At 41.9% G+C, this 12535-nt stretch overlaps 2 protein-coding genes across 3 annotated transcripts; both read left to right on the forward strand.

The window, feature by feature from the left end:
- The first annotated feature begins 302 nt into the window (after positions 1 to 302).
- On the forward strand, positions 303 to 8533 carry jak3 (Janus kinase 3 (a protein tyrosine kinase, leukocyte)). Of its 2 annotated transcripts, XM_037250150.1 has the most exons (24): positions 303 to 412; positions 931 to 1165; positions 1258 to 1375; positions 1673 to 1790; positions 1889 to 2034; positions 2204 to 2507; positions 2759 to 2875; positions 2961 to 3118; positions 3183 to 3294; positions 3366 to 3546; positions 3695 to 3819; positions 4033 to 4164; positions 4258 to 4345; positions 4727 to 4851; positions 4913 to 5051; positions 5240 to 5391; positions 5465 to 5615; positions 5736 to 5863; positions 6184 to 6373; positions 6568 to 6692; positions 7262 to 7434; positions 7802 to 7919; positions 7999 to 8112; positions 8194 to 8533. In XM_037250150.1, the coding sequence occupies exons 2-24, from the start codon at positions 967 to 969 to the stop codon at positions 8380 to 8382; spliced, it is 3402 nt and encodes a 1133-aa protein (XP_037106045.1). In that variant the 5' UTR covers positions 303 to 412; positions 931 to 966; the 3' UTR covers positions 8383 to 8533. The 2 variants fall into 2 exon arrangements, with proteins under 2 accessions (XP_037106045.1, XP_037106046.1); XM_037250151.1 differs by lacking the exons at positions 303 to 412; positions 931 to 1165; positions 1258 to 1375; positions 1673 to 1790 and having other exon boundaries at positions 1917 to 2034; positions 2386 to 2507.
- Positions 8534 to 8755: 222 nt separating this feature from the next.
- On the forward strand, positions 8756 to 11703 carry LOC119122073 (oocyte zinc finger protein XlCOF6-like). The gene is made up of 2 exons (XM_037250251.1): positions 8756 to 9103; positions 9703 to 11703. Exons 1-2 carry the CDS (start codon positions 8911 to 8913, stop codon positions 11601 to 11603), a joined length of 2094 nt encoding a protein of 697 aa, XP_037106146.1. The 5' UTR covers positions 8756 to 8910; the 3' UTR covers positions 11604 to 11703.
- The last annotated feature ends 832 nt before the right edge of the window (positions 11704 to 12535 follow it).

Consider the following 12535-nt stretch of genomic DNA (forward strand, 5'->3'; position numbering starts at 1 on the left):
CAGAAAACACATTTGTTGCTGTGACAGGAAACTTCTGAGAACCTCTGTGCTGAACGGGGAAACCACAGCGGTCGATTACTTCTGTTTTCCGGTTCGACAGTAATTTCATTCATCCACGGAACAAAATTTTCATACAGTGGTTGTAAATAAAACATGAATATGATCAGGATTACACCACAAATCTATCTGAAATTACGATAAAAATAAGAAAAAATGAGATAGAAACTACTTCAAAATTCAATTTACATTCAGAACGGGGAAATAAAAAAGAGCTTCTGATCACATGACGTCTGCTCGTCTAGAACAGGAAAACCAAAAACTTCCTGCCAACTCAGACACACACAGGCAAATAAAGAAAAGAAATCCGTGAGCAAATTATGAACCTTAGGACCTCTGCCATACACATGTAAAGGTAAAATACACTTTGTTTTATCCTTATTGTTTTTGTGTTTTATGTTTATGAAGAAAAAGGGATGGTCTGCTTAATTGACACCTACATTTTATTTATTCATCAATTTGTTTCACAGTATTTGAAATATGTGGGAATTTGAATTTTGCATGGGTATTACATTAATCACATGAAAGAAATCACAAGTGTGGCATTAAATATTCTTATAATTATTTATAGTGGAATATTTTGAAGATGCCTTATTGTGTTACATAACGTGATAGAATGATGCTAAGGAAAATACATATGTAATACATATGCATCATACAGCGGTTCTAATTCAAAAAAGTCACTGATTTCGTCAGATTAAATAGAATTCACCAAAGATATTCATTTATTTGTTTTTCTAGACATGAGAAATGATTGTGAAGGGAAGTACCTGCGTAAAAGAAAAAAAAAAAAGGCAACGTGGGCTGAATATAAAGGAGCTTTTGATGACTTTCTGTGTCCACTCATATCTACAATTGTCCCCCTACTATTAGATCTTCAGTGAGTTGATTTCATCCTCAGAAGCATTCATGAATCTTAGCGAGGAGGAATGTACTCCTCTAATGATCAGAGACCGTGGAGGCAGCCAGAGGTCCAGTTCAAGCACTGGTGCTAGTCTGCAAGTACACTTGTACTTCTTCCCTCCAACTAAAAATGCAATGACAATACATATATCATCTGGCCAAGTCTCTGCTGAAAATGTTTGCATCCAAGCTGCCAAAAGATGCGGTAAGATGACAATATATTGGTGGTTAAAAAAATGTTTCTCCCTCCTATAGTCATGCTACATTTTGTGAATGTGCGTGTGTTTATTTCTCAAGGAATCTTACCAGTTTATCAAAGTTTATTTGGTTTGGCATCTGGTGGTCTCTCTTTCTGGTATCCTCCATCACATATGTTCAACACAGAAGAAAACATACAGGTCCACTTCAGAGTGAGGTTTGTATATTTAGTTGCCCAGTTCTTACGTCAGTACTTCAGAAAGGAACAATCAAAACCCTTCATCAATGTGAACCTAGCAACTTTCAGTCAGACATGCTAACTGCTAGCTATTCAATTTATTTTTTCTGACACTTTGAAAATGAAAGTTTTTCTTTCTATGACGTTTTGGCTTCAAAATCTCAGGTTCTCAGTTAAACCACACTATTGTATCACACACTTAATTTACTTTACTTTTAAAACACAATTTGTTTTTGGTCAATTTTAGACCAAGTGTTATCTGTGATTCCGATACAGGTTTTTCTTTGGAAACTGGTATGGACAGGGATCAAGAATGTCATACCGCTACAGTCTAACCAGAGACAGAATTAGTCCTGTGCTTGACTACTCTGTCATTGACTATCTCTTTGCCCAGGTAAAGAAAACATGAGCTGTAATATGTTTACTGGGAAGCCTTATGTTGAACTGTATATTTTTTTTATTCATATCTTACTGATTTCTTTGGTTACGTAGGTACGAAATGATTTCATCACAAGTGAAGCTGGAGTGGCTCCACCTTTGAGTGTTCAAGATGAATGCCTTGGCTTGGCTGTGCTGGACTTGTGGAGGATAGCAAAGGAGGAACATCTGAGTGTTAGAGAGCTCTGCAAGATCATTAGGTAATGGCAATATTTACACACGTGTGATTCTCTTAATTTGTGGGAGTGGTCTTGGAATCGGATGGTCATCTACTTCAGAGTTCATTTTCTGTGCAGCAGTTTTTACCGACTACCTGTCAACTGGTTTAATTTGAAATAAACAAGAAATGTGTGTTATCTATACCCTCAGCTACAAATCTTGCCTTCCTGAGTCACACCGCCATGACATTCAGAAACGCAATCGCCTGGATCGCTATCGAATCAGAAATGCTCTCCAAAGTTTCCTGAAAAAGCTTGGAAATAGCTTTGTGGACGAGTACAGCCTGAAACTGAAGTACTTGGTTCAAATGGCTGGCATCGTTCCCACTTTAGGAAGTGAAGTATACCACGTCAGCGCTGGGTCTTCTCACGCCGCTGGAATGTTCACCCATGTGAAAGTCTCTGGGGAAATTGGAATTCAAACCAGCGGAAGTTGCTATCCTGATGGTTCTTTGGTGAGCTCAAAATGATTTCTCTTGTGAATCGTGCCACAATCTCTTGACGATTTGATTTGGTTGGGGCAACACATTGACCAATGCCAGGTGGTTTGCAAGTCTATATCAAAATTTTATTGGTTCGAAACCCAGCTCCATTCTTCCCTCTTGTTATGCACGTTTCATATTTCCACAGTGCTTTTTTCGGCCTTTCTCAGCTGGCAACTAAATATGAAATAAAATGTACCACGTTTACTCATCTTGCTCTGTAGGAGTGGCAGAGTTTCTGTGATTTCCAGGACATCATTGCCATCAGTATGAAGCGGGTAGCTCATGAGCAGGGAAACAGCAGGATGGTGACTGTATTTCGTCATGATGACAGATACATGGTCAGTCGTTTTTTAGTGCGGATTGTGCCCAAACATTAAGAAAAATGTTAAATTCCCAAGCATTACTCTTTAATTTGCATCAAAGGAAGCCAATTTCCAGAGTCGCAGAGAAGCGCTCTCATTTGTGTCGCTGGTTGATGGCTACTTCAGACTGACCACAGACTCCATCCACTACTTCTGTCATGACACTGTGCCTGAAAGTATTCTGGAGGGTATCAAAAACCATTACCACGGCCCAATCACGTAAGTCCTATTGACAGATAATTGAACTCCGACCACATCACCTATGAATGACATTTTCAATCAGATCGGAATTTGCAGTTGACAAGTTGAAAAAGTTCGGTGCTAAAGGTGGAACATTCCTACTCCGGCAAAGTCCCAGAGATTTTGATAACTTCTTCCTCACTGTTTGTATTCAGGTAAATTGTGCTTTAACGGCATACCAAAATACCAACCACAAGATTGTAACCATGTTGTGTTTATGTTCAAGACTCCGCTTGGACTTGATTACAAAGATTGTCTCATCGTTAAGAATGAGCACTATCGTCTTCCTGGTGTCCAGAAGTCCTTTTCCAGTTTGAGAGAGCTCACCAGCTTTTACCAGCAAAAAAAACTTGTGCTGGATAATGTGCCTACCAAGCTCGGCCATTGCTGTCCTCCCAAGCCCAAAGGTTGCTTTCTTCTGAACTGAATATGCTATGCTAAGTATACCAAGAACATAAAATATATACACATCAAAACGTCAAAACTTCCAAGCCAATTTTAAGAGATGTGCCTTAAAATTATGCAATATAATAATCGATTTCGGTTTCTCTGTAGAGCTTACAAATCTCGTCATCATACGCAACGGAATCTCTGTTGAGGTCCGAGGGTCCCCAACACCTGAGAGGAAAATGTTCAGTCATATCCAGTTCCACATGATCAAATATGAAGACCTAAAATGGGTATGTTATTGTAGCTGCAAAACTGTCTTCCGATTGTATTGCTTCCTGGAAATTACCATCATATACTACCTCTGTTATGATGATCTACTTTTTGTGAGGATTATTTCATCTTAAACATTTTGAATGTTTTACTGACAGACTAAGTTTTAGGTTCTGGTTTTCTTAACTCTCATCACTTGTTTGCTTAATCTGGTCGATGCTTACTCTTCCTAGGGGGAAAGCCTTGGACAAGGATCCTTTACACGAGTTTTCAAAGGCTCGAAAACAGACATTCATGATGGGGAGAAACATGTGACTGATGTTCTACTTAAAGAACTTGATGGGGGTCACAAGAACTGCTGGGAAGTGAGTTTAACTTGATTAGAGAACACACATAGATTGATATATTGAGCTATCAATCAACATTCCATGTGTGACTTTGTATTATCTGTCACTCAGTCCTTCTTTGAAGCTGCCAGCATAATGAGTCAAATCTCACACAAACACCTCCTCTTGGTTTATGGCATCAGTATCCATGGAACAAAAAGTAAGTTGAAACCTAAATGCAGGTTCAGGACCTTTCCCTTTACTCCATGCTGTTACAAATGTATCTGATATGTTTAAGTAAGGTTTTGCCAAATGTCTTCAAAAGAGGTTCTCAATGTGATTTGATTAAAGTACCGTATTTTCCGGACTATAAATCGCTCTTGAGTATAAGTTGCACCCCGGCCAAACTTTGAAAAAAACTGTGACTTATAGTCCGTAAAATATGGTAGATTAGTTTTGTTTTTTACATCTGCAAAAATACACATATGCATTGATAAATTTTACTCTTCAAGATTCACTGCAAATTACTGGAGCCATGTCCTGTTGCTTTGGATGAGCATCTCTGAGTTCTCGCAGCTGTTAATCTTCCTACTCTTTACAGATATAATGGTCCAAGAGTTTGTAAAGTACGGGGCCCTCGATCTTTACCTGAAGAGGGGGCGATCTGTGTCAGTGAGCTGGAAACTTGACGTAGTCAAACAGCTCGCATGTGCTCTCAACTTTCTGGTGAGTAGAGATTTTCAATGTGGATGATGACATTTGTTATTGAAATACATTGTTCTTGCAGGAGGAAAATAACATTGTCCATGGAAATATCTGTGCAAAAAATCTTCTACTGGCCAGAGAAGGTGACACATCTCAGGGCATCTCTCCTTTTATCAAGCTAAGCGACCCTGGCATCAGCGTTGCAATGATGGGCAGGGATGGTGAGAAATTCCTCTCATCTCTTAGTGACGAAAAAAGGTGGTCCGAGATAAGATATCCTTAATTGATGCCCACACGAGAAATTCAGAAAGTAATACCTATCATAGAAGACAGAGTGTACTATTTGTGTTCCACAAATACAGTTAGTAACATATTGTAATTTTCTATTGACACTATATGATAATTGCAGTTATCCTGGACAGAATTCCTTGGGTTGCCCCTGAGGTGCTGGAGGCTCCAGACAAACTGACCTTGGAGTGTGATAAGTGGAGCTTTGGTGCCACGGTGTGGGAGATTTTTAATAATGGCAATGCTCCACTGCAAGACTGGGACCTTGAACAGGTGAGTACATCACTTCATACCCCAAGATTAAATATGTATTTGTATAAAATGTTTCAAATGGTCTTGTTTGTAGAAGCAGCAATTTTATGAGAGTTTCCAGCAGCTGGCGCCCTCTCAGTGGACAGAGTTGGCCGAGCTGATCAGTCAGTGCATGAACCACAAGGCCGTCTTCAGACCATCATGTCGTAGCCTCATCCGTGAGCTCAACAGTCTCATCACATCAGGTGCTGTTGAAGTTCTTGTCCTACCTCAGGTTTAGGCCTCTTCACACATTCTGCTGACACAGTGGCCCAAACAAAACTCTTACAACCATGACTGACGTTTATTTTCTGTTTTCTTTACAGATTATGAGATACTTCATGCCACTGAGCCTGTCACCCTCAACCCTGTGTGTCAAGCATCTAGTCATACACTGCAGGACCAGACTTTGTTTGAGGAGCGACACCTACGGTACATCTCCCTACTCGGAAAGGTACACATGAAATGACTTAAGTAGTCTCCATACGACAGAAATATGTGACGGCATGACAGGGCTCGAGAATCCTGTTTTTTATATGAGCACAGTGGCCGCTGGCACAACTAGAAAATTTAGGTGCATAGACTATAAAACAATTTGTGAATAAAAATTCACATTTTCACTCACCTTTACTATATTGCTAAAATTTACAGAATATAAATGCATTTTTAAAAAGAAAGACATTTTAAGGGTATAAAATGAATAATTTGAGTCCGAAATTTACAGGCATGATAATTACTGATCAAGTTAATCTGATGTCTTTTTTTAAACCGAAGGGAAATTTTGGAAGCGTCGAACTGTGTCGTTACGACCCACTGGGAGATAACACAGGCGAGATGATTGCTGTGAAGAAGCTCCAGCCTAATAAGGAATCAACCCTGGAGGATTTTCGTAAAGAGATCAAAACCCTCAGCATGATGTGCTGCGACTACATCGTCAAGTATAGAGGGGTCTGCTACAGCATGGGTAACACAAATATCTGTCAAAACTATTTTGCTTTTCATGTGACAAGTTTGCAAACAAACACGTCATGTTACATACATAGCACCTTTTCACGTTTCTCGTCTTTGCAGCATTCTGGGATTCGGTTCCGAACTTCATTGTAATTTAGAGTGCTTGAAGCAACATCGAAAGATAGTAACCTTGAATTGTGTTTTCAGGGCGGCTCACGATGAGTTTGGTGATGGAATATTTACCACATGGAAGTCTTATTGTGTATACAGAAATCAACCGACACAACATTAATACCAGGCGCATGCTACTCTTTGCTTCACAGATCTGTAAAGTAAGATTTAAATATATAATTTTACATGCAGTTTTCTTGCTTCTGTGAATTTAATGTTGACTATGAATGAATGCAAAATCTTCATGGTCTAAGTCTTCCAACTACTATTTTAATGGAATTTTTTTTAAACTCTTGTCTCCATGCCAGTGTTGTGCTTCCAGGAGGGCATGCATCATATTCTATGACTACAAAGATGCTGCTCAACCGCTCATAACTTATCTTGCATGTTGTTCTTCTTTACCTCCAAGAACTAGAAAAGACTAAATTAACAGCACCTCTGCTGGTTAGACGCAAGTAGTGCACTCCATTTTCTGGAGTCACTTGATTACTCAACATCAATTCCACTATTTAACTGCCTCATATTTCAGTAAACAATTATTATTCCTATACTTGATACATGTAGAACAATTTTCATTGAGGGGCAGTCCAACAGAGATGTTCAAACGATTGGAAAAATAGTTGTGGGGAGTAAAAGATCATCTTACTTGTTTTTCCCATGCAGATGTGTAGGCAGGAATGATGAGTGATGTGTCAAGGGATGTCATGTGATCAATTTTTTTATCTTCCAGGGCATGACATACCTGCAGACTCTACGCTATGTGCACCGAGACCTTGCTGCCAGAAATATCCTTGTGGCTAGTGAATCGCTGGTTAAAATTGCTGATTTTGGACTGACCAAGATTGTTCCTTTGGACAAAGAGTACTACAGAGTCAAACAGCCTGGAGAAAGTCCCATCTTCTGGTGGGTCTCTTCATTTTGGAAAACATGAAGGGAGGCCGGTTTTTGGTGAATACTGAAAACATTTGAGATTTCACATCAAAATATAAAAGAAGATCTTAGCATCTCAATTTTTACTGCCCAGTACTTAGTCTTAGAGGCTTTGCTTCTTGAACTTTTTTTTTTAGCTCCTCTAGATAGCTAGAGAGTGTTGGTTTAAAGAAAGGGGTTGAAGAAGTTCAGGTTCAGTTCAGTTTTAACCTGTAAAGACTGCATGTTGAGCTCTTGTCTCACGTGTATATATTTTGATGTCAGCAAAAATAATTTACCTCACTGTTGCACTGCATTTGGAGGGACGTAATACTCAATTATACATCTGTGTTCAATGCAGGTATGCCCCAGAATCCATCAATGAATTTAGGTTCTCCCAAAAGTCAGATGTGTGGAGTTTTGGAGTTGTTCTTCATGAGCTCTTTTCCTACTGCGATGTAAACTCCAGCCCCAAAAAGGTGAGCACCTTTACATGTGTGGTTGGCCTAATTCATCTCAAACCATGCGTGGTTAATTGATCATTTGTGCATGTTTCAGCTATGTATGCAGGAGATTGGAACTAATGTGCATGGATTATCCGTTTCAATGCATCTGCTAAATATCCTCAAGGACAACTGGAGGTTGCCTACCCCTCCAAACTGCCCACCCAAGGTAAAAGGGGGGTTAGCTGTATGCACTGTAGTATTAGTACATCCACATACAATGTCAATGAAAATGTCATTATCGCACCAGGTCTACGGTTTGATGAGGCAGTGCTGGGTTTACAACTTTGAGGAGAGACCGTGTTTCTCCAGCCTGGAGGATCAAATAGAAATCATCATGCAAGAAGAGGCTCAGAAGGAGATCCCGACAGGGAGATCCTCTCACACTGCTTCAAAAAATGTCACCACATCATGTTTACAGCGACTGAGTGAACATTAAGGTCATCTGTACAAGCGCTTTCCAGCAGGATCTCAATGGTTAAAACACACACAGGAAGGGAAAGTGTGGCAATAATCTTACATTTGACTCCATTTGTTAAAAAGTTTGAGTCCTGTTACATTGTCACATTAAAGTCATTTTAAGAAGACAATCTACAGATCTGGTGTCTTTAATTGGCTTCTTTTGTTAAGGAATCTGTGTCTGAATTAAAGTGGTATTATAGAAATTCACTTAAAAGTCAGAAAGTGGGAATTCTGAGGGGGGAAAAAAAGAAAAGTCAGAATCCTGTGACCCCATTTTTCTTTCTTCTTCTTCACTGGCCCTAATCCTCTTCCGTAAATCCGGGACATCCCGGATTTTTTTTTTTTTTTTTTTTCAGGACAGACCATGAAAATCCGGGCCAATCAGGAAAATCCGGGACAGACGGCAACACAACGCGCAACCACCAGCCGAAGAAGAAAAAGGCGGAAGTTAGCGCCACATCGCTAAACGGAGGACGGCCAATGGGACTTGGTCTGGTGTAGAAAAATGTGTAAAGTCAGAATCCTGCGCGAGCTGGTCAAGCACCGATTAAACGTGGCAATCGAGGAGATATTTGAACTGCTTGACCAAACCCTCGGGGAGTACGAGGAGGAACTTTGCCGAACTAAAGCGGAGAACGTGCGACAACGCGAACTACTGGACACTGTTCTCAACCCCCAAGTCGCAGTACACGCAACAGGTTTGCGCAAATATGGTTCAATGTGAACAATGTATTTTCTTAGCAAACAGTCCCCGTAGCTTGTATATATTGGTACGAATTAGTTTCAGTCCGCCATTGCTCGCTAGCCTCCATCTTGACTGGCGCTACCTGCTTTTACGGTCAGCTTTAGGAAAGGATGCACTCATTTCCGACAGAGACGTGCAAAATATCACGCCATCTTGGTATGTGCGTAAAATGTCAAAGGTTATTTTAAATGAAATCACAAAAGAGCATTATCAGACAGGTCTATTAATGACGATTCCAATTTTGAACAGAAAAAAGACATTCAAGTCTCCTTTAAGTAATATAACATTGAGTAAATATGAATATAATAAAAGCCAAATAATATTTATTATTGCCAAGTGAACAGGGCACATGCTCATTTGCTTAAACAGGAAAACCAATCGACCACATGACAACTCATAATTAGTAAACCTCATAATATAGCACCCTTGATTCAAGATACTACTGTATTGATTTCTTTCATGATGAGACTGTTACAGTACCTTAGATGACATGTGACAAGTATGAGAAAACCCTCAAATCTATTCATTTGTCATGTCTTTTATGCTGTGCAGAGATCCAGCAGGTGTTGGTGCAGAGTCAAGAGGCAGCCACCGAAGGGGGCGAGCTTTCACGGCCCCCATGCATTAAGGAGGAAGCGTGGAGTAGTCAGGATGGGAAGCAGCTTCAACGGCAGCAGGAGGAGGCTGATGTCAGGGCATTCATGCTGCCTGTCGGCGTGCCTGTAAAGAGTGAAGATTATAGCCCTGAATCTCAGCAGCTTCATGGTGGGCAAAGTGAACAGAACAGAGAAGCTGACACTCCACTGTCAGATACGGACGAGGTGATGTCACAGTCATCCGATACGGACCACCCAGAGAGCGCCAAAGAAACTTTGGCAAAGAACTCCCAAGGCGATGCAACGCATCACACAGACAACAAACAATTCAAGTGCTCCGAATGCGGCAAAACGTTTACACACAAAGGAAGTTTAAAAATCCACATGATCAAGCACACCGGAGAGAAACATTTTGCTTGCTCCTGCTGCTCCAAAACCTTCTACTTGAAGCATCACATGAACCGACACATGCGAATACACACGGGGGAGCATCCCTACTCCTGCTCGGTTTGCGCTAAAGGATTCCGAGATAAGTACAAGCTCATCAACCACATGAGGACGCACGTGGCCGAGAAACCTTTTGCATGCTCACTTTGTATGAAACAATTCTCCAGTCGGGAATGTCTGGCCTTGCACGTGTCGACCCACGCGGAGGAGAACCCAAATGCCTCCAGTAGGTCCGATCAGAGTCAGTCACAAGTAGTGAGCAACTTTGCTCCGCTTTCAGATCCGGATGACAAAGACACAATGGCTCAGTTTTCTGATATGGATCGCAGCGACGACGGCCAAGAGGCGGATAAGAAGTCCGACGGCGACGACGAAAACAGTAACTTCATCTGCTCCGAATGCGGGAAAACCTTTGACCACAAGGGGCATTTCAACAGACACATGATCACGCACACTGGGGAGAAACCTTTCAGCTGTTCGTTTTGTGCCAAACGCTTCACCCGCAAATCTGATCTGAAGGTGCACATGCAAATCAAGCACACAGGTGACAAGCCTTTCAAATGTACTGTCTGTGCCAAAACCTTCCCCATCAATAGATATTTGATCACGCATATGAGGAAGCACGACGCCCACCTCCCATTTAGCTGCTCAGCATGCGGGAAGGGTTTCTCCGCCAAAGAAGAATTTGAAACGCACACCGCCACAGAGGCCGAATGCGGCGGATCGCAAGCGGACGACACGCCGCTGCACTCTTCGGATACGGACCACAAAAAGAACTCTAAATGTGCCCCTGCACAACACGCAGGCTTCATCTGCTCCGAATGCGGCAAGTCCTTCGTCCAGAAGGCCACGTTGAACCGGCACATGCGAATCCACACCGGGGAGAAACCTTTCGGCTGCGCCGTTTGCAGCAAGCGCTTCTCCCGAAACGGAGATTTGACCATCCACATGAGAACACACTCGGCAGAAAGACCCTTCAACTGCACCCTGTGTAGCGAATCCTTCTCCCTCAAGCACTACTTGAACGTGCACATGAAACGACACTTTGCCGACAAGCCTTTTGCTTGCTCCGCGTGCACCAAACACTTCAACACCAAGGCACACCTGAAGACACACATGAAGCGACACACGGGGGAGAAACCCTTCAGCTGCGAGGTGTGCGGCCGCTGCTTCTTCTGCAAGCGTGACGTCAGGACGCACATGAGGACGCACACGGGGGAGAAACCCTTCACCTGTCCCGTGTGCAATAAAGGCTTCTCCACCAAGACGTACGTCTCCATGCATATGAGAACGCACACCGGCGAGAGACTCTTCAGCTGCGACGCCTGTCATAAAAGATTCACTTTTAAGACACAAGTCTACAGTCACGTGTGTACCGGATATAAAAACGGCAATAACAACACGCCGTGACTTTAAACAGCATAGCAGACTGAATGTTAAGTTGTTTCATGTCTTGTTGTGTTTTGTGTTTGACTATGGAGAATAATTTCTTGCCAAAACCAGACTGGCGGAAAAAAAAAAGGGTAATTATGTCATTACGTTACTGACGTTAAAACACAGCCTGTGCAGCTATCCATCCATCCATCCATTTTCTGTACCGCTGTATCCCCACGGGGGTCGCGGGCTTGCTGGAGCCTATCCCAGCTGTCATCGGGCAGTAGGCGGGGGACACCCTGAACCGGTTGCCAGCCAATCGCAGGGCACACAGAGACGAACAACCATCCGCACACGCACTCACACCTAGGGGCAATTTGGAGCGCTCAATCAGCCTACCAAGCATGTTTTTGGGGATGTGGGAGGAAACCGGAGGGCCCGGAGAAAACCCACGCGGACACGGGGAGAACATGCAATCTCCACACAGGGAGGGCCGGAGGTGGAATCGAACCCGCACCCTCCGTACTGTGAGGCGGACGTGCTAGCCAGTGCGCCCTGTGCAGCTATTTTTTTTTTTATTACGCTCACATCCTCGATCTACTTAAAGAATTTGAAAAGAATACAGTTGTGTTTGATAATGATCACATTTTGCATGTGTTTTTACATAATATTCAGGTTTTAAATGATAGTTTTCATGGCTTAACATCATTATGTTAAAACGTGGAATGTCTGTTGAAACATAACTAATGTAATAACGTGATATGGAACTTTTTTGTATGTCACCAATACGCATGCGTAGCGAAACAATCTAACACGCTATTACAATTTAAAACAACGTCAGGATCGATCAAGCACTATTTGTCGAAACACTACAATAAACACCAAATTTAAAAACTTTGGTTTTTGGTGGTCTAAATGCGGCAAAGCGTTTAGATTCTAAATCAATCCAAAAGAGAGCAGCAAACAGC

This window comes from Syngnathus acus, chromosome 4 (genome assembly GCF_901709675.1).
Source record: "Syngnathus acus chromosome 4, fSynAcu1.2, whole genome shotgun sequence".
Classification (NCBI taxonomy): domain Eukaryota; kingdom Metazoa; phylum Chordata; class Actinopteri; order Syngnathiformes; family Syngnathidae; genus Syngnathus; species Syngnathus acus.